The 22,282-nt window shown below is 36.5% G+C and overlaps 2 protein-coding genes across 9 annotated transcripts; one reads left to right on the top strand and one right to left on the bottom strand.

The window, feature by feature from the left end:
* The first annotated feature begins 1,048 nt into the window (after window positions 1-1,048).
* Window positions 1,049-15,020, top strand: LOC105204757 (E3 ubiquitin-protein ligase HECTD1). Of its 7 annotated transcripts, none has more exons than XM_039455761.1 (23): window positions 1,049-1,067; window positions 2,269-2,314; window positions 2,631-2,770; window positions 2,839-3,073; window positions 3,229-3,569; window positions 3,715-4,774; window positions 5,267-5,389; window positions 6,394-6,790; window positions 7,063-7,098; window positions 7,358-7,624; window positions 7,716-8,269; window positions 8,401-9,307; window positions 9,446-9,732; window positions 9,822-10,079; window positions 10,332-10,542; window positions 10,794-10,994; window positions 11,281-11,540; window positions 11,661-11,876; window positions 12,181-12,396; window positions 12,469-12,713; window positions 12,817-13,387; window positions 13,463-14,526; window positions 14,719-15,020. In XM_039455761.1, the coding sequence occupies exons 3-23, from the start codon at window positions 2,631-2,633 to the stop codon at window positions 14,999-15,001; spliced, it is 7,872 nt and encodes a 2,623-aa protein (XP_039311695.1). In that variant the 5' UTR covers window positions 1,049-1,067; window positions 2,269-2,314; the 3' UTR covers window positions 15,002-15,020. The 7 variants fall into 7 exon arrangements, with proteins under 7 accessions (XP_039311695.1, XP_039311696.1, XP_039311694.1 ...); XM_039455760.1 differs by lacking the exon at window positions 1,049-1,067 and adding an exon at window positions 1,182-1,510; XM_039455763.1 differs by lacking the exon at window positions 1,049-1,067 and adding an exon at window positions 1,186-1,510 and having other exon boundaries at window positions 11,661-11,819.
* A 3,463-nt stretch (window positions 15,021-18,483) lies between these two features.
* LOC105204759 (malate dehydrogenase, cytoplasmic) lies at window positions 18,484-21,718 on the bottom strand. 2 transcript variants are annotated; one of them, XM_026141637.2, is made up of 5 exons: window positions 21,509-21,718; window positions 20,761-20,959; window positions 20,039-20,361; window positions 19,471-19,848; window positions 18,484-19,153 (listed from the first exon to the last, which is right to left on the bottom strand). In XM_026141637.2, the coding sequence occupies exons 1-5, from the start codon at window positions 21,509-21,511 to the stop codon at window positions 19,055-19,057; spliced, it is 1,002 nt and encodes a 333-aa protein (XP_025997422.1). In that variant the 5' UTR covers window positions 21,512-21,718; the 3' UTR covers window positions 18,484-19,054. The 2 variants fall into 2 exon arrangements, with proteins under 2 accessions (XP_025997422.1, XP_025997423.1); XM_026141638.2 differs by having other exon boundaries at window positions 20,761-20,956; window positions 21,509-21,717.
* Window positions 21,719-22,282: the final 564 nt, after the last annotated feature.

The raw sequence follows: 22,282 nt of genomic DNA, 5'->3' as shown, positions 1-22,282 counted from the left end.
TTTCCAGATCGTAAATAAACTTCAATTCCTTGAATAAATAAAAATTACTGGAAAATGTATTTATATGAAGAGGGCATTATTGAACAATATCAATTTGTGCTAACTTAAAATTTGTAAAATCTACTTTTCTTTATTAGTTGTTTATTAGAGAGTAATAATATACGCATCATATATGCATACAATTATATTAATTTTATTTATGTATATTCCGTTCTTATATTATTACTCTCTAATGAACAACTAACAAAGAATAGCAGATTTTACAAATTTTAAGTTAGCACAAATTGATATTGTTCAATAATGCCTTTTTCATGTCAATCCATTTTCCAGTAATTTTTATTTATTCTTGGAGTTGAAGTTTATTTACGATCTGGAAAAGAATAAAAAAAACGTTTGCAGAGACATTATTGATTTTTAACATATAAATCAATATTGATTAATGTATAATGTAGTTAAATAATTTCAAAGTTATTTTTACTAAGTTTATAATAAACAGGAATTTTATATGATATACTTGAAATATTATATGCTTTAATATGTACCTAATAATTAATAATTTTTTATTAATTTTGATTTGTTTCCGATATAACCACAAACTTTAGAATAGATTAATTAATTTTTACAAACAGAAATTTAAACGAAATCCAGTGTTTAGACAAAAAAAATTACAATAAATCTAAATTCAAATCATTCTTTTTAACTTTATCTTTGATTTTTTGTGTTATTATTTAAAAAAATAAAGAGACTTACTTTTCAAGCATGCTTCTCGGTCTCCACGCTTTCGTCATCAATCGGATTACATTTGAGACAGCAATCGTCAATCCGATTAGCCTAGGGAAATTTTCTATACCTACGTTGAGTACCATTGTTCAATCCAATCCGAGATCCGATTAGTTATCGTAAACACCCAATATAGCTGCTCACTTAGCCAATCAAGTATCAATCAGATTACCAATCAGAGCTTCGGACATCAATGTCGCTTCTCTCTTTATATAGGACTCTACTCAGGAGGAGAGTCAGACTGTGTTCGAGTGTGTTAACTTGTGTCGATTTGTGTCTTCTAAAAGGTAAACAGCCTACGTGACGAGTTGGCGCGTCTCTTTTTACAGGGTCTCTACCCCCTTCTACAGTCTATTTAATTTTCCACCTTACCATCAGATGGCAGTGTCTTGTTTTTTGTTTCCCATGTTAAGTACAGAGCTTTCATTTCTCATAGTATATGTTCTGTGTGTTGCTGGTTGCGTGATTCCAGTCTACATCGAAAATGAACGTCACATATGTAAATGGCGAGGAGTATATATGACGTATCGACAATATAAAGAAAAAATTACTTGCGGTGTGAGTGCTTTGTTAAGTCGATTCATTAATGCGGAACGCAGATTGCGTTGTTAACGGATGAAATATATATAAACGATCTATATCTATTTTCCGCGGTGGAAAACGACACTTGTGCAAGAGAATGACGAGTTGACCTATCAGGAAGAATGGAATGCCTTGTACATTTACAACGGTACGCTATCCAGCGATAGGCGTATATGTATACTCGTTGGTATTATACGATTGATGCGTCTGACGTGTGAAAATTATAGTAAATCTGTCGAAATACAATTATTATTTTGACCGCGTGCCATAATTTCTTTGTCTTATTTTCTCATTTCTGTAAAACCAATTATTCAATCTACATATATTGAAGGTTACGTAGATTACGGTTAGTTTCCTCCTCATAGTATCACTTTGTTTCGCGTTCTCCCAACAAACTTTTTTTTCAACTTTTATCACTCTCGAACCATACGAGCCGTATTTTTTTACAAATATTGATGTACCACAATCGCATTTTTATTCCAATTCCTTGATCTTTTTACAAGCCGTTTCTCGTCTAATGACATTTAATTCACTGCGCTCTGCGTGCGTGCGTGCGTGTGTGTGTGCGCGCGCGCGCGCGCGCGCGTGTGTGTGTGTATATATGTATGTATGTAAGCTGTGAGTGTGTGTATGTACATGTATATGCAGTGTATGTATTATATATGTAAGGAAAGTGTTGTCAAAAAAATGAGAGCAAGCTATCGAAAATTTTTAGTGTCCTACAATTATCAAGAGTTCATTATTACAGTTTGTGTTACTGTGTTCAATTATATTTGCTTGATGAGGAGACGTTTATACATACAATGACACTCTGTCCAGCTTGTTTCACTTGCTTCTTTTTTCTTAAATGATATGGATTAACACAAGTTGCATAGTTGAATTATGTTTTCTAACTTTTTCTTTCAGAGTATTGAAATAAATTTGATCCATTGGGTGCTACTCAAAGTATAAGGTAAGTGTTGGAAATAATAACTTGTCATCATATTTTCCAGTAAAGATACGATTATTTGCTGTTCAATTTAGCAATTTACAGTAATTAATAAATTTTAATAGATTTGAATCTTGAGCTTCAAATGTTTGTCAATCCAAATGTAGTTGATTTCCAGCTTGGAAAAAATCTTGTAAATTTCTGTCAATTTGCAAATCATTCTTGTGTAAACTTGAGGTTGACATTTACATATTTAAAAAATATTTATCTGGGAATAAGTGAAAAATTACTTATACTTAAGATGTATGAAAAATGATGTCATGGTTTTTTTCTTTTTAAGATGGCAGATGTTGATCCTGAGACTTTGTTAGAATGGCTCAGTATGGGGCAGGGAGATGAAAGAGACATGCAGTTAATCGCATTAGAACAATTATGTATGCTGTTGCTTATGTCCGATAATGTGGATCGTTGTTTCGAATGGTAAAAAATAACTGTAGTTTGTATACTGTAGCAGCACAATAGTAAATGTTATTGCATTATGTTCTCAGCTGTCCTCCGCGCACATTCCTCCCAGCACTTTGCAGAATTTTTCTGGATGAATTGGTACCGGACAGTGTGCTCGAAGTAACCGCTCGAGCCATCACCTATTACTTGGACGTCTCCGCAGAATGTACGCGCAGAGTGGTTGCCATGGAAGGTGCTGTAAAGGCCATCTGCAGTCGCCTTTCTGGCGCTGGGCTCGGCTCTAGAGTCAGTCGGGACTTGGCGGAGCAATGTATAAAGGTATATGATACAAAAGATTGAATTGACTGAGGCATGTGACATATAATCTGTGCATAAAATTGTGTATAAAATTTCTCAATGTCTCTTGTAAGGAATAGGAGAAGTGCGGAAATGAAATGTGTGAAATCTTATACTTGATTATTTTTTGTTATCAGGTGTTGGAACTTGTATGCGCCAGGGAAGCGGGTGCCGTATTCGAGGCTGGTGGTCTACCTTGCGCGTTGTGTTTCATCCGAGAACACGGAGCTCGTGTGCATCGGGACACATTGCATTCAGCGATGGCAGTCGTTACTCGACTATGTGGCAAAGTTGAGCCTCAAGATAAGACCTTGCCCGATTGCGTCGAGGCTTTGTCGGTCTTGCTTAGACACGAGGACGCACACGTTGCGGACGGGGCGCTTCGTTGTTTCGCATCACTGGCCGACAGATTTTCCAGAAGAGGAACAGATCCTGCGCCATTAGCGTCAAATGGACTAGTTTCTGAACTTTTATATCGGTATAATCTTTGGATCTTTTGATCTCTGGAGATTTATATATATATATATATATATATATATATATATATATATATATCTCGCTTTGTACAAATCTTCCCGTCTCTTGGTTGTTTTTTGTTTTTTTACGCGAATCTCATTTTTTAGATTGTCAAATGCAGCAGGTCCTGGCACATCCGCTACAGCAACTTGCAGCAATCCAAAGACACCTCCGCCATCCAGTACCGTGAGCACAATTCCAACTCCGGAACCAAAGTCTTGCGCCTCTGTTTCAACTATAATTAGCCTTTTATCGACGCTCTGTAGAGGATCACCGTCCATTACGCACGATCTTTTACGTTCGGAATTGCCAGATGCGATAGAAAAGGCACTAAAGGGAGACGAACGATGCGCTCTTGATTCCATGAGGTTGATCGATCTTTTGCTAGTCTTATTGTTTGAGGGAAGATCAGCACTGGGCCGTAGCACTACCGGTGGTCCGTCTGGTCCCTTATTACCAAGACTGAGACGTTTGGATAGCGCTGGAGAAAAGTCCCACAGACAATTGATCGATTGCATACGTTCCAAGGATACGGATGCGTTGATCGAGGCGATCGACACAGGAGGAATTGAAGTTAACTTTATGGACGATGTTGGGCAAACTTTACTCAATTGGGCATCGGCATTCGGTACGCAAGAGATGGTCGAATTTTTGTGCGATAGAGGTGCGGACGTTAATAAAGGTCAACGGTCATCCAGTTTACACTACGCGGCTTGTTTCGGAAGACCGGCTATCGCCAAGGTTCTACTCAGGCACGGTGCTAATCCTGATTTGAGAGACGAGGATGGTAAAACACCTTTGGATAAAGCCAGAGAGCGCGTCGACGAAGGACATAGAGAAGTTGCAGCTATTTTACAGTCTCCTGGAGAATGGATGTTACCGCCGAGTCAAGAACATAGAAAACTTGAGACGGAAGTGGAAGAATTTACAGAACCTAAGGGGGATCCTGAAATGGCGCCTGTTTATTTAAAACGATTGTTGCCGGTGTTTTGTGCAACTTTTCAGTCGACTATGTTACCAAGTGTTAGGAAAGCGAGTTTAAGTTTGATTAGAAAAATGGTGCATTACATCCAGCCAGAATTGCTTGTAGAAACATGTGGATCTGATAGAACCGGAGGATGTGGAGCTATGCTCGTTGAAGTAATTGCCAATGTTTTAGACAATGAGGTAAGTGTAATAATAATAATAATTATGTATGTATATATGCTTATGTATATGTATATAATTAAATGTTCAACTTTTGACATAGTTTCTCGCGTTATATTGTATTTTCAAGTATTAAAGCAGTAAAATTAGTAAAGAAAGAACGCTATGTACATAGAGAAAGCTATTTCTTTTATATATTTTATAAGAAAAGAATTTCTCTCAGATATTTATCGATTAGGGGAGAAATCTTTCTTTTTTTGTATAAATTTAAAAGATTCCAAATAAACGATACTTGTTGCATAAAACTGCATAAAAACTACTGTGTATCTAATGTCTAATAACGCGAGAAACGTTTACGCGATGGAATTCTCCTCTTATCGAAAAATATGTGAATTATTAAAAATCTAAAAGATGGAACCGAGACGTTATCAAGATCCCAACATGCATGCATGCAGGCAGAGAGACAATTGATTCAAGTGGCGATATCAGTGATTTAGTCGAGATTGTTCACAGGAATATGAAATAAAGGCGCCATTGTCATCACCTACAGTTTTTAAGACGTTTGGCCCGGCCAAATTACCCGGCCTTACGACTCACAAGCCTTCGAGTTTTCGCAACTACATTCTCGACTCGACGGTAACGTCTATTGCATATTTCCATTCGCTCGCTACTTGCGAAAATCCTTTAGTCGTTTCTCATGCTGTTCCGCAAGTTTCCAATTTAAGTTTTACAATTAATAGCTATGTCGAGACTTGATGTACATTGTTTAATATTAACATAAACTACATGCACTTATTGTAGTTTACCTGAAGCGTGAATTTAACTCACTAAAAATTAAACTTACGCATGTAATGTAATGTATCTCCACTTGATATTATACATATATCACTCGAGTCATATTATACTAGAATCACCGATATGTTACCGACATATGCGATTATTCTCTTTATACAATGGAATATATAACTGCGTTCAGAAAAAAGCAGCTTTGCAACTGTTATAAGATTGTTGATTGTACATTGTATATACAATCTCTTGAAGCGATTAACTTTATTATTAATGCAAGAAAGCAAGATTTACCAGCTGATGATTGAAATTGTCAAACGAATAATGTAAAGAGATATAAGGTCTTAAAGGTTTTATACCTTTTGTCAGAAAATCAACAAGATAAATATGTCAGAGTTTTATTTTCGTCTACTGCCTGTTTGCCGTTGATGGGATCTAAAAAGGTGTTTACATTCATTCCAGCGGATTGCAGTTTAAGAAAAAAACAGTACCCGTAACAGTTTACTACGTCGATTATGTTTTGCAATTTTGCAAAGTAAAACTGTAGTATCTTTCTGTCTCTCTCACACACACACACGCGCGCGCACACACACACACACACACACACTCTCACACACACACACACACACACACACACACACACACACACACACAACACACACGCGCGCGCGCAAAACATACACACTCACGCGTGTGCGCGCGCGCACACGCATTGAAAGTGCATCATCGATACATAGTGTGTGCTTGTTCTACGTCTCAGAAAAAAGTTTTATTAACTTGTCTTTTGTCTCGATTGTTTTGCGCTTTACGTGTTTTAAAACTATTTAAAAACTCGTATGTTCTAATATTAACAGGAGGATGAGGACGGCCATTTAGTCGTTCTGCAAATGATACAGGATCTGATGATTAAAGGCAAAGATGAGTTCTTAGAACATTTCGCACGTTTAGGAGTATTTTCAAAAGTTGCCGCTTTAGCTGGACCACAAGAAAGTACACCCGAGCCAGAAGCGGAATCGAATCAATCGGGAGAAGAACAAAGAATGGAAGATGCGAAAGAATTATTAATAGGCAGAGCGTATCACTGGAGAGATTGGTGCATATGTCGAGGACGTGATTGTCTTTACATCTGGTCCGATGCGGCGGCTCTAGAATTATCGAACGGAAGTAACGGATGGTTTAGATTTATTCTTGATGGCAAACTGGCAACTATGTACTCTAGCGGAAGTCCGGAAGGTGGAACGGACACATCGGGTGAGCATGCACAAACATACAACGCACGCACGCTTGACTTTGTATTTGCAAAAGTCACATCGATCTCGCGCACTATTTTTCATATTTTTCACATCCCGCTGTTATTCACTCTTCTTAGGGAGCCTCTTTTACTCCTTTTCATTATTAATGATAAACAAATATATTTTCTTCAATTTTACTTCATTTGATTTACATTACATTTTCCATTTGTGATTAACTTTTGTGAGGGGGAACTAAAGTAAAAAATAACTGGTTTTACTAACTGCCTACAGGAAAGGGGAGGAACACAGAGTCGCTTACCACTGAAGGTAGGTCACATACGTGTTTAATTCGCGGCACGTTATATCCATCTTTTTTAGTATAAAACTTTTGTATAAATAAAAAACTGAAAAACAAAAAAGGCAATATTTTAGATATAAAGATACATATTTAGCTCAACTTTTCTCTCTTTATTTTCCTCTTGTAACATTCCACATTCTCGTAACGTTTCATACTTAATTTCATATTGTTTTATCGAAACGTGCGCGAGTCATATGACACATCTATTATTATATTTGTACTTTGCAGAGAACCGTGGTGAATTTCTGGAAAAACTGCAAAGAGCGCGTAGCCAGTTAAAAGTGAATTTTGTAAGTCAGCCTGTGCTCTCTCGTCCTGGTACTACACGCCTAGTCGTGGGAAATTGGGCGTTATCTAGTAGAAAGGAAAGCGAGTTATGTATACATAATAGTGATGGTCAACAACAGGCAACCATTCTAAGGGAAGACTTGCCAGGTTTTATTTTCGAGTCGAACAGAGGCACTAAGCATTCTTTTACAGCGGAAACAAGCTTGGGTATTTCCTTATTGTTACACTAGATACACTAGAATAGTATTATTGACTATTAGTTGGAGAGTTATACCGATTTCATGTCATTTACACTTAGGGCCAGAATTTGCAGCAGGTTGGACTGGGAAAAGGGGCAAGAGATTAAGATCGAAGATTGAAGCGATTAAACAGAAGGTTAAAGTGCAAGCGCAAGAGATATACGAGCGTTACTTTAAAGCGGCTCAAGCTCAACCACGCGGTATAGTTGCTAAGCTTGGTGCCATTGTTAATCAAATAGAAAAAGCATCTCAAAAGCAACAATCTGGAAGTCGCGAATGGCGCGATCTATTGCAAACTGCGTTAGAACAACTCAAAGTATTATTGAATGAAGAAGGTCGAGTGTCCGCGTATGAGTTACACTCGAGTGGTCTCATACAAGCGTTGCTCGCCTTGTTGGCTGCGCCTCCTGGACCCTCGCCCACGACTTTGAGAGCGACGAAACTTAGGATGCAAAGGATAACTACGTTCAAGAGCTGCTTCCAAACAAAAGATACGAATAAGGAGCCTAATTCGGCGAAAATTTTAGTTCATAAGTTGGTTTCGGTGCTGGAGTCGATAGAAAAATTACCCGTGTATCTGTACGATACCCCCGGATCAGGCTACGGTTTACAGGTCTGCAGGCCAAGATTTACAGTTATATCGCATTGCGCATTCACATCAATAATTACGCTCATTGATAATGCAGTACCTTTTGCAATACATATATTTCTTTGATGCGTAATACATACATTCTTTTCTTGCAGATCCTGACGAGGCGATTACGCTTTCGACTAGAAAAAGCTTCTAGTGAGAGCGCGTTAATAGATCGATCTGGGCGTAGCTTAAAAATGGAACCATTAAGTACAATACAACAATTGGAGAATCATCTGTTAAAAATGGTGGCGAAACAATGGCACGATCACGATAGGTCTACATTCGCTTTTGTGAAGAGATTGAAAGAAGAAAATAAAATATTGTTCAAGTATCAGCATGACTTTGACGAAAATGGTTTGTTGTATTGGATCGGAACAAATGCTAAAACTTGTTCAGAATGGGTAAATCCAGGTCAATATGGCTTAGTTGTCGTGACATCGAGTGACGGAAGAAATCTGCCGTACGGTCACCTCGAGGATATACTCAGCCGTGATCCATCAGCATTAAATTGTCACACCAATGACGATAAACGGGCTTGGTTCTCGATAGATCTTGGAGTTTGGATTATTCCAAGTGCTTATACTTTGAGACACGCGAGAGGATATGGTAGAAGTGCATTAAGAAATTGGATGTTTCAAGCGTCAAAGGATGGTGTTACTTGGATTACGTTGTATGCCCACGTAGACGATTGTTCTTTAAACGAGCCGGGCAGTACATCTACCTGGACATTGGAGCCACCGAGTGAAGAGACCCAAGGCTGGCGACACTTGCGTTTGCAACAGATTGGAAAAAATGCTTCTGGACAGACGCATTATTTGTCTGTGTCTGGTTTTGAAGTTTATGGAGAGGTTACTGGAGTATGCGAAGATTTAGGTCGTGCAGCCAAGGAAGCTGAAGCCGGTGTACGAAAGCAAAGAAGATTTATTAAGACCCAAGTTCTTAAACATTTAGTTGCTGGAGTTCGAGTGTCTAGAGGTCTGGACTGGAAGTGGAGGGATCAGGATGGCGTGCCACCAGGTATGCTACCATCGACGAGTTTTACGAGTATCGCTACTATTATTTCAGTGAATCAACCGACAACTAAACAACTGCATGTCTGTGGAGACAGACATGATCACTGGATCACTAACGCTAGACCATTTTGATGTTATGTAGGCGAAGGCACGGTTACGGGAGAATTGCATAATGGATGGATTGACGTAACGTGGGATCATGGTGGTTCTAATTCATACAGAATGGGTGCTGAAGGAAAATACGATCTCCGATTGGTTGGCGCTGGCCTCGACACGGACAGTACGGCAAAGTGTAAGAGCGGCGGAGGAGTTTTAACCGGCCGAAAATCAAACAGCACCCCTAGTTTACCCGATTGCACCGATACCGCTATGCGTGGTTCGGTAGCCTCTACGGATCAAGCTGCGAGTGCGGATAATCTAGCAGCAAAGGTACTATTTGTTTATTTGTAATTGTCCATATTCCAAGATTATTTCTCAGAACGTTAAACTAATTCTAATTCACTAATCGTGACGAGCAGCAAGCTGCCGAATCGATAGCCGAGAGTGTGTTATCAGTAGCTCGTGCGGAAGCGGTGGTTGCTGTAACTGGTGAGAGCGGAGCAAACTCGACGAGTGAACTTTCAGTTGTATTGCATCCTAGACCAGATACCACTGTTACTAGCGATCTAGCTACCATCGTTGAAAGCCTCACCCTCAATACAGACTGTCCGGTTAATAGCACTAGTAACCGAGCATCCAGTTCGAAACCACTCTTTGCCACTGTACGAGGAAACAAGGTCAATTTTTATATTTATCTCATTATTGTTATCATCATAATCATCATCATCATCATCATCATCATCATCATCATCATCATCATCATCATCATCATCATCATCATCATTATTATTATTATTATTATTATTATTATTATTATTATTATTATTATTATTATTGATATTAGTAATATTATTATTGTTGTTGTTTGCACAATATCTTTCTCCTTTTATCTGTAAGATATTAATAGTTTGTATGACAAATTAATATAGGCCAGTGGAGGCTTACTGAGTTTGGAAACCGCTGAAGTTCTCGACCGAATGAGAGAGGGTGCTGATCGATTACGCAACAATACTAATAGTTTTCTGAGTGGTGAACTACTTGGTTTAGTTCCTGTTAGAATCAGCGTTTCCGGCGAGTCTGATGAAAATTCATTAAGGATTAAATCTGTACCAAGACATCATCCTACTGGAATCACGGACGGTATGTGTATCGATAACTTTTTCCGCGATATATACTTTTCAATATATTACTCATTTTAGCATAGTAATGCTTACATTTAATTCGGACGTATGTTAGATCGAGAAATCGTCCTTAACTGTACACACGTTAAAATTAAAAATCTCATTCAAGCAGTATGCGATATACATATGATCCAACATTAATTTGATTTCCTTTCCTCATGCTCGTGCTGATAGCGTATGTAAAAATTGCGTACATTTCCTTCGAATTAGTTGCTAAAGACTGTACTCGAGAGAAAGAAGCTAGTTCGTCTACGCAAAATACAACGGGCGGTTGTCCTGTTGTGGTTACCAATCCCATGTCGGTATCTGTGCCTAATCTCGCTTGTTCCGATGCTAACAATACCTTGGAATCAACAGCTGCTACTGGTTTATTGGAAACTTTTGCTGCAATGGCGCGAAGACGAACATTAGGTTAGTTACATATTATATAAAATTACACGAGATGAAATTTGTGTATTTTTTGTTCCTTTTATTGTTATTATTATTATTATTATTATCATTATCATTATTATTATTATTATTATTATTATTAGGCTTACATCTTTAAACATCTGCAATTTTTATGAAATGATATTTCTTTCAATACATTTAGTTACATTAAAAGATCGATAATTTCGCCTTTTTTCAACGTTGCACTTTTTTTGTAACGATTAATTCTTTCAAAGAAAACCAGAAAAATATTCAAAAATATTTCCAGGACCTGCGGGCGGACAGCATCTTGCTTCAAATTCTAATACGAGTTGTAACCCAATTCGAGGACCGAATTCTGTATCTAGTCTCGTACGATTGGCACTCAGTCCCAATTTTCCTGGTGGTTTACTTAGTACGGCGCAAAGTTATCCAAGTCTAACTAGTAGCGGACAAGTAGCTGGTAGTGGCGTTACTACGACAACTGGACCAGGTTTAGGACAAGCGCTTACTATGTCTCTGACTAGTACAAGTAGTGATAGCGAGCAGGTAAAATTACCATTTATGGATAACTAACTCTTTTTGAGTAACCAAAGGAGTTCTATTTGTTTCTTTGAAAGAGATGTAGTTTTGTCTTATTTTAATACAAGCAAATATTTATGGTTCTAGGTCAGTCTTGAAGATTTCTTGGAATCTTGCGGAGGTGTAGCGACTTCTAGCACCGGTGGAGGTCGTACTACTGGTGGACCAACACTTTTGACCGAATTGGAAGATGACGAAGATGGTGTCCTAGAAGAGGAAGAAGATAATGAAGAAAATGACCAAGAGGTGAGCAGTGTGCAGTGTTTCATTAAGAGTTGTGGTCAATGCTTCAAAAATGAGTCGGTAAGCTTTTTCGAATAAGGTGTCTTCTTTGATTTGGTTTAAGATATATCTATATCTCTTTCTTGATAACAATTTGCCATGTTATAATTCTCTCAAGCTATTAAACAATTCTTAATCTTGATCTATCTTTGTTACGAAAAAATTCAATTAATCCGATTGATTGAATTGATTAATTTTGACAACGTCAATGATGTCAAATTTAAGATGCTTGATCGGAATAACACCGTGTGTTGTAAATGTGTGGTGTAAACAATGAACATCGTTTTACAATGAAACGTAATTGTAACTTTATTACTTCCTCCAGGAGGAAGATGAAGAGAATGAAGAAGAAGGTGACGGTTGCGAAGGAGAATATGAAGAAGTAATGGTAAGTCGTAATCTCCTAGCAGCATTCATGGAAGAAGAAGCACCGCAGAGCAGCAAGAGACGTGCATGGGATGATGAGTTTGTATTGAAACGTCAATTTTCTGCTCTTATTCCTGCTTTTGATCCACGTCCTGGTCGAACGAACATTAATCAGGTAATTAATGTACAATGTAAATTAGGTACGCTTTGTAAAAGTTTTTTATCTCGCGAAATATCTTTACAATAGACAACGGACCTAGAAGTTCCCCCTCCTGGCAGCGAAGCGCAAGTTAACAGTCGTATAGGGTCGTTGCCTATGCCTAGACTTTCTTTGTCGTTGAAAGGACCAGGCTTTCCGGGTATCCCGGATGTCGAGATATCGCTTTCGGACTCGCATGCTAGTATTTTTCAAGCGGTCCAGGAACTAATGCAGTTAACCGAATTGGGTAGCCGTCAAGAGAAATTGAAAAGGATATGGGAACCAACCTACACGTAATGATTTAAATCTTATTAAATCTTATTAAATGGTATGATAAAAACAGAAAACCACACCGCTGAGCACCATCATTTGATCAATATTTGTCTTATGTTACAGGATAATATACAAGGAAGCCAGAGACGAGGAGTCGTCCGGCAGAGCGACGCCGATCGTAACACTGTACTCTCGTAATCCAACGCAAAACGCAAACGCGTGCACCGTTGAGGATGTCTTGCAACTCTTGAGACATGTATTTGTATTGTGCACTATTCGGGACGAGAGTGCCTTGGTAGAGCAGGACGAATCGAATGATACGACCTATTGGCTTCACCCAGACGACTTTACATCTAAAAAAATTACCAACAAGATCGTACAGCAGATTCAGGATCCATTGGCTCTGGCCGCTGGCGCACTGCCCAATTGGTGTGAAGAACTTGCACGAAGCTGTCCATTTTTGCTACCTTTTGAAACGAGACGGCTTTATTTCAGTTGCACCGCTTTTGGTGCTTCACGATCCATCGTGTGGTTACAAACGCAGCGTGATGCGATTCTCGAGAGGCAAAGGGCACCGGGTTTAAGTCCACGGCGTGACGATAGCCACGAATTTCGTGTTGGCAGGCTTAAGCACGAAAGAGTGAGTGTACCGAGGGGAGAAAAGCTATTAGATTGGGCGGAGCAGGTGTTGAAGGTAAGGGGATGCGTTACGTACGTACAATGTCGCGTATATTTCTTCATCTATCCTGGCTTCTCTCTTTTCTCGTAGGTGCATGCGAGTCGTAAGAGTATACTTGAGGTAGCGTTTGTAGGAGAAGAAGGTACCGGTCTCGGGCCTACTTTGGAATTCTTTGCACTAGTCGCAGCGGAATTGCAACGTAAGGACTTAGGTCTTTGGTTATGCGATGACACTGCCGACGACAATACCGCCACGCGGATCTTAAATGAAGAACAAACGTGCATTTCTGGGGAGAAGATTCGGCCTGCGGGTTATTACGTGACGCGAGCCAGCGGTTTGTTCCCAGCTCCATTACCGCAAGATTCGGCATGTTGCGATCGCGCTGTTCGATATTTCTGGTTCCTAGGAGTCTTCTTGGCAAAAGTTCTTCAGGATAATAGATTAGTAGATTTACCATTATCCCGTCCATTCTTAAAATTAATGTGCCGTGGTGATATCTCGAACAATGTTAATGAAAAGATCGGTCTTACTACCGGCGTTACGCAGGAGAGTATGTCGTCTAGCATGTCGAGTAGCTTTATATCGGAGGAAGAGGAAAACGATGCTGCGTACTCTTCATTAGAATCTTGTCCATGGTATGCCGGTCTATTAGACATAGAGGATCTTGTCGAGGTGGATCCTGTACGGGGAGAATTTCTAAGAGAAATACAAAATGCGATCGCGAAGCGTGACAGAACTTTTTCCGACGGTCCAAGCTCTCCTGACCATGAAGAAACGTCATTGCACATCACTCATCCATCGGGTACTTCAGTGGCTATTGAAGATTTAGCATTAACCATGACGTATTCACCAAGTTCGAAAGTTTTTCAACATGATCAAGTGGAATTGATAGAAGGCGGTTCGGATATCGTAGTGACGATAGAAAATGCGAGAGAATACGCGAATCTTACCATCAATTATTGCCTTAACCAGGGAATTTATAGACAACTCGAAGCGTTCAAATCAGGCTTTTCTAAAGTCTTTCCGATGGAAAAGCTCCATGTTTTTAGTCCAGACGAAATGAGAGCGATGCTTTGTGGTGAACAGAATCCACAATGGACGAGGGAAGATTTGCTCAATTACACCGAGCCAAAACTAGGATACACAAAAGAAAGGTAAGATCTTACTGTATCAATGACATACTATCTTTTCGTAACAAACTTACTTTTTATACTTTTTATATATAAACTTATAAGCAAATCTGTACTATATGCCATAAAAATTTACGTCAACTGGATGGTACATTAGACTCGCACAATAGATAGCCTATTTAATCCCACTATTTCATTTGATACAATCTTTTTCAGTCCTGGTTTCCAAAGATTTGTCAACGTGCTGTTATCATTGACTGGCCCTGAAAGAAAAGCGTTCTTACAATTTGCTACCGGTTGTTCTGCCCTACCTCCAGGAGGTTTATGTAATCTACATCCCAGATTGACTGTCGTGCGGAAAGTGGATGCTGGTTCTGGTGGTTATCCTTCTGTTAACACTTGTGTTCATTACTTAAAATTACCAGAGTATCCTACTGAGGAAATCCTAAGAGAAAGGCTACTGGCTGCTACCCGAGAAAGAGGGTTTCATTTGAATTAAATTTATTTTCTTGTCCCAAGATTCAAATTAGACTATGTGTAGATTATGCGGAAAAAATTTATACTTAACAGATCAAGATACACACACACACACACACACACACGCGCACACACACACACACACACACACACACACACATACATACATACATACAGGGTGTCCCAGACCAATGTATACAGATTATCACGATAGAAGGTAGAAGGGAACAAGATAAATCAAAAAGTCTAATTTTGCGATATTTGTAATAATTTTCGAGTAATAAAATATTAAAGTTAGCCGAATAAGAGCGCGCGGAGAGACAAGTGGTCGCTCTCCTGAACCGTAGAACTCACCGCGGTCGACTATAGGCGTCAGTAAATTGCGCGCGGTGAAGGGAAGGATAGATTAGCACCGGACCACTTTCTCATGCCCCCGCACCGCGCGAAGGCTCGCACTCTTACGGCTCAGGCGAGCGATTGCTTGTCTCTCCGCGCGCTCTTATTCGTCTGATTTTAATATTTTATTACTCGAAAATTATTGTAAATATCGCAAAATGGTAAATTAGACTTTTTAATGTATCTCGATTCCTTCTACCTCATCGTGATAATCTGTATACATTGGTCTGGGACACCCTGTATGTGTATATGTGTGTGTGTCTGTGTGTGTGCGCGCGCGCTCGCGCGTGTGAGTGTGTATCTACACACACACACACACACATACACATACACACGTATGTACGTACGTACGTATGTATGTATGTATGTATGTATGTATGTATGTATGTATGTATGTATGTATGTATGTATGTATGTATGTATGTATGTATGTATGTATGTATGTATGTACGTACGTACGTACGTACGTACGTACGTACGTACGTATGTATGTATGTATGTATGTATGTATGTATGTAAGAGAGTTTACGGCCTTTATTGTAATTTGATTATTTTATTTTTCTGGTACATGAATTAGTATAAACTGACAGCAACTTAATAACTTGAGACAGAAAATTCCCTTGCATACATTTATAATGTCAAATATGTTCCTTTGGCTTTTCGTTTCACCTCTGTATTTTATTTTTTAATTTACATAAAAAGTGATTCCGCATACTTTTGTTCTTTTTTCTATCCTTTTTCTTTTTTTAACCATGTAAAAAAATGTTTTTTACTATTTCAGTAAATCTGTCATTAGTATAAATCAATAAATTTATCATCCAATACTTGAAGCTTTCTTAAAAATCACATTGGTTTTCTTGGACTTTGTAATATTTCGTATATACATATATTGGATTGATTCGTAAGTAATTTGCTTTTTTTCAAATTTTTCTAAATAACGCAATGGATTGCGATATGTTTAGCATCTGTTAATTTTCTTATTATGTAATCTGAATTTTAATCGAGTAATTTTAAAGCGTCATTAAAATCAGAATAATAATCTCGGGATCACTTGATGATTCATCCTTCAAAGTAATAACTCCCAAGAGAAACTTGACTGTTGTTCGCACTGCTTGATCTGTTATGACATTTTCACTAGACGTATTATACATTTTTTGAATCATTACAACAGCATTGTTTTTAACTTTATTATTTGAATTTTCGAAACATTATGTAGCATATATGTACTTGCAAATCTTCCGCTTTAAAAGTTTATTTTTATCATTTTATCAGATGATTTTATGATGTGCATAGTTATGGATTACGTTTACATGTCATCGTTAATCGAGTTTAATAACATTTATAGTTGTAACTTTTAAGTAAATCGAGTTAAATATACGTTACCCATTTAAATTTTTCAATTCATCGATTGATCAATCGCATTATGCGTAAATACAACTTTGCTCTGTAAAAGCAGCATTTACACAATAATGCAATTGATCGATTTTGATGAATTAAAAAAACTCGCCTATATTTTTCATATTTTTAAGTTGATAATGCAAACATAACAACTCTCTGTGTTTACACGTTTCTTTAAAACGAGATTTATAAGTCTGCAATTTTTTATGAACAAGTATGAAAGAATAATAATAGATATTAAAATCGGATTTAACTAGCGTTTATGTATATACATTTTATGTTGGTAGTTAAAACTAAAAATATTATATGCTCGATTAAGGTAAAGGGGACGTGTAAACGAACAGTCGTAGTATATGTACTGATCCGAGACTGAGGAACCCTTTTCTATCAAATAAAAATTATCAGATACATTTAGTAACTTGAAATCCCCCCCTCAAAAAAGTAAAAATAGGTATCTGGTAACTGTTGATATCTGCAGCAGAACTTATTTATGAATCAACCCAATGTATTAAATAGTTAAGACAAAAAGAAATACATGTATGATAAACATATTTATATTTAATGTAATTATTTTGGCGTGAATTAGGAATTATCCTTTTATTTTATTTTATTACAGATATTAGTCGTTGAATCTACGATTTCTAAGCTATGATTAATCTCAGATTTTTCTGCAAACATATGGCACTTTGTTATATATTAAATTAGCAATTTATGAGATATATTGTTTTCTTATACATTGCAAGTCATAAATAATTTGTTCGAATACATGCACGTGCGCGCGCGCGCGCGCACACACACACACACACACACACACACACACACACAGCGCGCGCGCGCGCGTAGTTTATATGTGCGTATATTATGTAATTATTGCAATATTTCAAAAACGTCTAGAAATGACGTGTTTTGAAATATTTAATTGCATAAACTATTATAAAATTGGTCAAATTTGAAGGCTATTTTTTCATCAAATGTCTAGAGAAATGTTTTAAATACATTTGCTATTTTCGTGGGAAAACAAAAAGCCAAAATCCAATTTTGGAAGAATTTCTATTTTCTTTATTACGAGAATGTGTTTATCGAGAGACACGGTTATACACATGTTACGTAAACAGATTACTGTATTAGAAATATTTATACAAAGAATTTATGTAAATCGAAATTGACATTGATATTCATAAAATAATATTTCGTTAACGATATTAAAAATGTTCCGTATAGTATCTAGACCATTATAGCTTTCAAATATCTGCTCCTTAAATGTATATTTGTGTATTAACTTCTAAATATTCGAAACGTAAGAATATCTCTTTAAATGTGAAATGAAGAAAAACAAGTTGCGATATTACGTTGCGAGCGTTACCAGAATCGGATAAACTACATCCTTGTATAATAATACACTAAATGCTCACGCGCGCAATTACAATAGAAAAAAATTCGAGATATATATAGTTGTAATAGTTTTTAGTAAATAAGATATAAAGATAATATAAATGTAAGAAAAGATTGAGTAATATGGTATTGATAAAAAATTATCTCATTATTGTAACATAAATTATTCTCATGGAGACGAATAAAAACAAAAAAAGTGCTGTAAAGTATAATATATTTCCCGATATATACCTTTGTTACAAGTTTATATAAAGTTTATATATATATATATATATATATATATATGAAAAAAATATATATATATGTGTGTGTGTGTGTGTGTGTGTGTGTATTATTCGTGATACATCATGCATCTTGTATACAACAATAATTTGCACATAATATCTATAACAAGTTATATAGCATTTATATTTTATTAATAATTATGTATTAATGCTTTATTTTGTATCTTTTAATCAAAGTTTCATCTAATTACATATAGTATATATTTACATTGAGTTACACATTATAGTGTTCCAAAATTTGAGTAAAAAAATCCAACAAGATGTGTAAATAACTAATGTTTATCGTTATTGCGCTAAATGCAATCATTGTATGCGTCATTTTTATATTTCTTTTTTCTTGTACCTTATATATATGTATGAAATATATGGTGTGTATACATATATATTCATATATATGATGATGCATGAGCATTATTCCTTATGTATACATGTATGTATATCTATGTACATATGTATATATACACGTATATTTATATTTTTGCATGCTTATATTTTTGTATGTACGTATGCATGTATTATGTATGAGTGCAGCATAATTATATATTTTACAATTTTGCCAACACCAATTTCTTTTGCATCTCATTGTTTGGCACTGATGTTACTAGTCACTTTTTCAGTACGTTGTTTGCCTCAGTGCGTTCTTCCTCTAATTCCTTAGATGTAATTTCCAGCTTTAACTTTGCAAAATGGTTAATTGGAAGATTCTGAAAATTACAAGATTACAAGATAGATTTCTAAAAAATTTTTTCTATTTTTCTATAAAATTGTGATAAAATTATTAAACCATGTTGATTTTTAATCATTTTAATGTTGGATAATCATATAAAAAATTGTCAATATTGTTGTGTTGTTACTTGTACAAAAATACAAATTAAATTGCTGCATTAGAATAAAAGGTATCTTAGAATTATGAAAAAAATTTACATATAAAAAAGTGAAATATGGGATGCCTAAATTATAATCGAGACATTTGTATATGGCATACTTAAAGTCAAGATTAACTTTATATGAGATAACTTACTTTCACTATTTCATACTGCTTGTCCTTGATAATGACAGGAAAGGAAAATACAATATCTTTCGGAATTCCATAACTTCCATCCGATACAACACCCATGCTAACCCACTCTCCAGACTTGGTTCCAAACCACCAATCTCTCATATGATCACCAGCGGCTTTAGCAGCGGACATAGCGGAGGACATTTTTCTAGCAGCTATTACGGCGGCGCCGCGTTTTTGAATTGTTTCTACAAAGGTATGATTCAACCATTCGTCATCATTTATCTCAGATGGTACTGCTTTTACGCCGGATGAAAGCGTTACAGTCGCATGCGCTGCATCAGGATATTGTGTAGAACTGTGATTACCCCAAATAATGACATTCTTTACTTTATCAACCTGTATCAACGTATCAACAATATTATAAAATAGAAATATTATATAATTACAATATATATTCTATGGCACATAGCAGATATGTATAATGTTATAACAGATTAAGTATTATATTGCAATTACAATATTAGAAAATGTCAAATAAAGAAAAGATATAAATTTCAATGGTAAAGTAAGGAATCGTATGTATTACCTGCACATTTAATCGTGCGGCTAATGCTGCCTGTGCTCTATTTTGATCCAATCTAGTCATCGCTGTAAAATTTTCTTTTGGAATAGATGGTGCGTAATGTGAACAGATAAGCGCGTTAGTGTTGGCAGGATTACCTACAACTAACACCTTGACATCCTTACGAGCATAATTATCCAGTGCTTCGCCTTGTACCTTAAAGATTTCAACATTTGCAGCCAAAAGATCTTTACGTTCCATTCCTTCTTTTCTTGGCATTGCGCCAACCAAGAAGGCAGCCGCTACGTTATTAAAGGCCTTGGCTGGTTCTGCCGTTGGCAAAACCTCTAAAAAATTAAAATAAAATTAAATTATTTGCATCTGTACTTACAAGCCACTAAAGTAAATGTAAGTTACAATACAAAAATATCTACAACAAGTATTATGTTATACATTGCACTTGAAATTTATATTATTGACATAAATTTATCAAAAAATATGTATTTTCTTAACAATTTATCTTGCATTTTATAGAAAATTGGTTATTTCATTTAAAAATAATTAAAATGTAAACACAAACATTAAAATACATATTGAAACTTGACATTGACTTCCTCATAATTAATATTTACAATTACTATATAATTCGTGCAGGCATATGTAACAAATATCTTATACTCATAAAATCATATTCTATCAAGTATTTAAAAGCAGTTTTAAAATATATGAGTTCTCTCAATGCTCACCTCGTAAAAGAGGAAGTGCTAAATCTTGCAATTCCATAATTACGCCATCCAATACACTCATCATAGGTGGAATATCTAATAATCGAAGATTAATAGGTTGTTGTGGACCAAAAACTGTACCAGCTGCAATCTGGTATAGCAGAGAATAGGCAATTTGTCCAGCAGCACCAGTAACCACGACACTTATAGGTTCCGTCTCATATAAAATACAAAAAGTAGGAAAAATTACTCCTGAATAATTATATTACATTTCAATCATTGCTGTATAATATTAATAGTTTTTCCTGTTACAGTAGTTTATATTGTATTTAAACTGCAATATTAATCGTTAGCACACCCATATTCTATCAGTTACTTGTAGACTTGTTATTCTCAAGACTTGTTATATCAAAGTGTTAAAAAAATTTTAATATCTTGGATGTGTGTGTGTGTGTGTGTGTGTGTGTGTGTGTGTGTGTGTGTGTGTGTGTGTGTGTATACATATACACAAATGTGCTTATTTATATTAAAACTAATTATTTTTATATAATATATAATTTAGTTCTCCAAACAAAAATTATTAAATTTGTATTAAAACATTGAATACGCGAGCGAGAATCATTGCCAAGTGAATTAACATACACATAGATTTCATAACATAAAGGTCAAATAAAGGTGAAACTACAGATAAATTCTACTTACGTATGACAAGATTTCATCTATACTTAATTATTTTTAAATCAATATATGTAATATAACAAAAACTTACCATTTTTCTCGGAAAGTGTTTATTGTTAGTAGAACGATAGAGAAAAATAAACGCTTGATGTATACAATATCTAAGGTAGTGTGAGAAAATAAATGGTGATTCGACTGGAACCGACCGAGCTGATCGAACTGGAGAACGGCTAGACTGCCAAACGAGTGAAACGAGTGAGATGAGACAATCGAGAATTGAGACGGACTGGTACAGTCCGTTCGTCCGGTTCAATAGTCCCAATACAGTCACCTGCATTATAGTTGCGATACTTTTTTATTGATGTTTTTCTGAACGCGCAATTATAATGAGAGCTGAAAACGTGATTGGTTCTTACTTATGGATCTAACCAATTACGTTCGCCGCTCGATGAGCAAGGCTACATTCCAAAAACCATTGAAGAAAAAGTGTCGCAACTATGGCTGTGTTCCGATATAACTGCCAGTACTGGCAGTGGTGAAAAATCCGTTCCGTTATTGGTACGCAGCGCACTGCGACAGCATCTAGTAACATCAATGACGTCATGAATGGTAGCCATATTGCCACTGTGACTACTGCAGCTTCCAAGGTGAGGTAGCTACAGTGCAATATGGCTACTATGCTGTTCCGAAATACGATGCTATAGCAGTGCTGGCAGTAATGCAGTAATATTGGAACAGTTGTGACAGTGTACTGTCATGACGTCACATTTACTGCACTGCCAGTAAAAACGGAACACAGCCATAAATGCAGGCGACTGTACAGTCGTGTTCATTATAGTTGCGACACTTTTTCTTAGATGCGTTT

The sequence above is a fragment of the Solenopsis invicta genome, chromosome 12 (assembly GCF_016802725.1).
Source record: "Solenopsis invicta isolate M01_SB chromosome 12, UNIL_Sinv_3.0, whole genome shotgun sequence".
NCBI lineage: Eukaryota > Metazoa > Arthropoda > Insecta > Hymenoptera > Formicidae > Solenopsis > Solenopsis invicta.
This window is presented reverse-complemented; position numbering and strand designations above follow the sequence as displayed.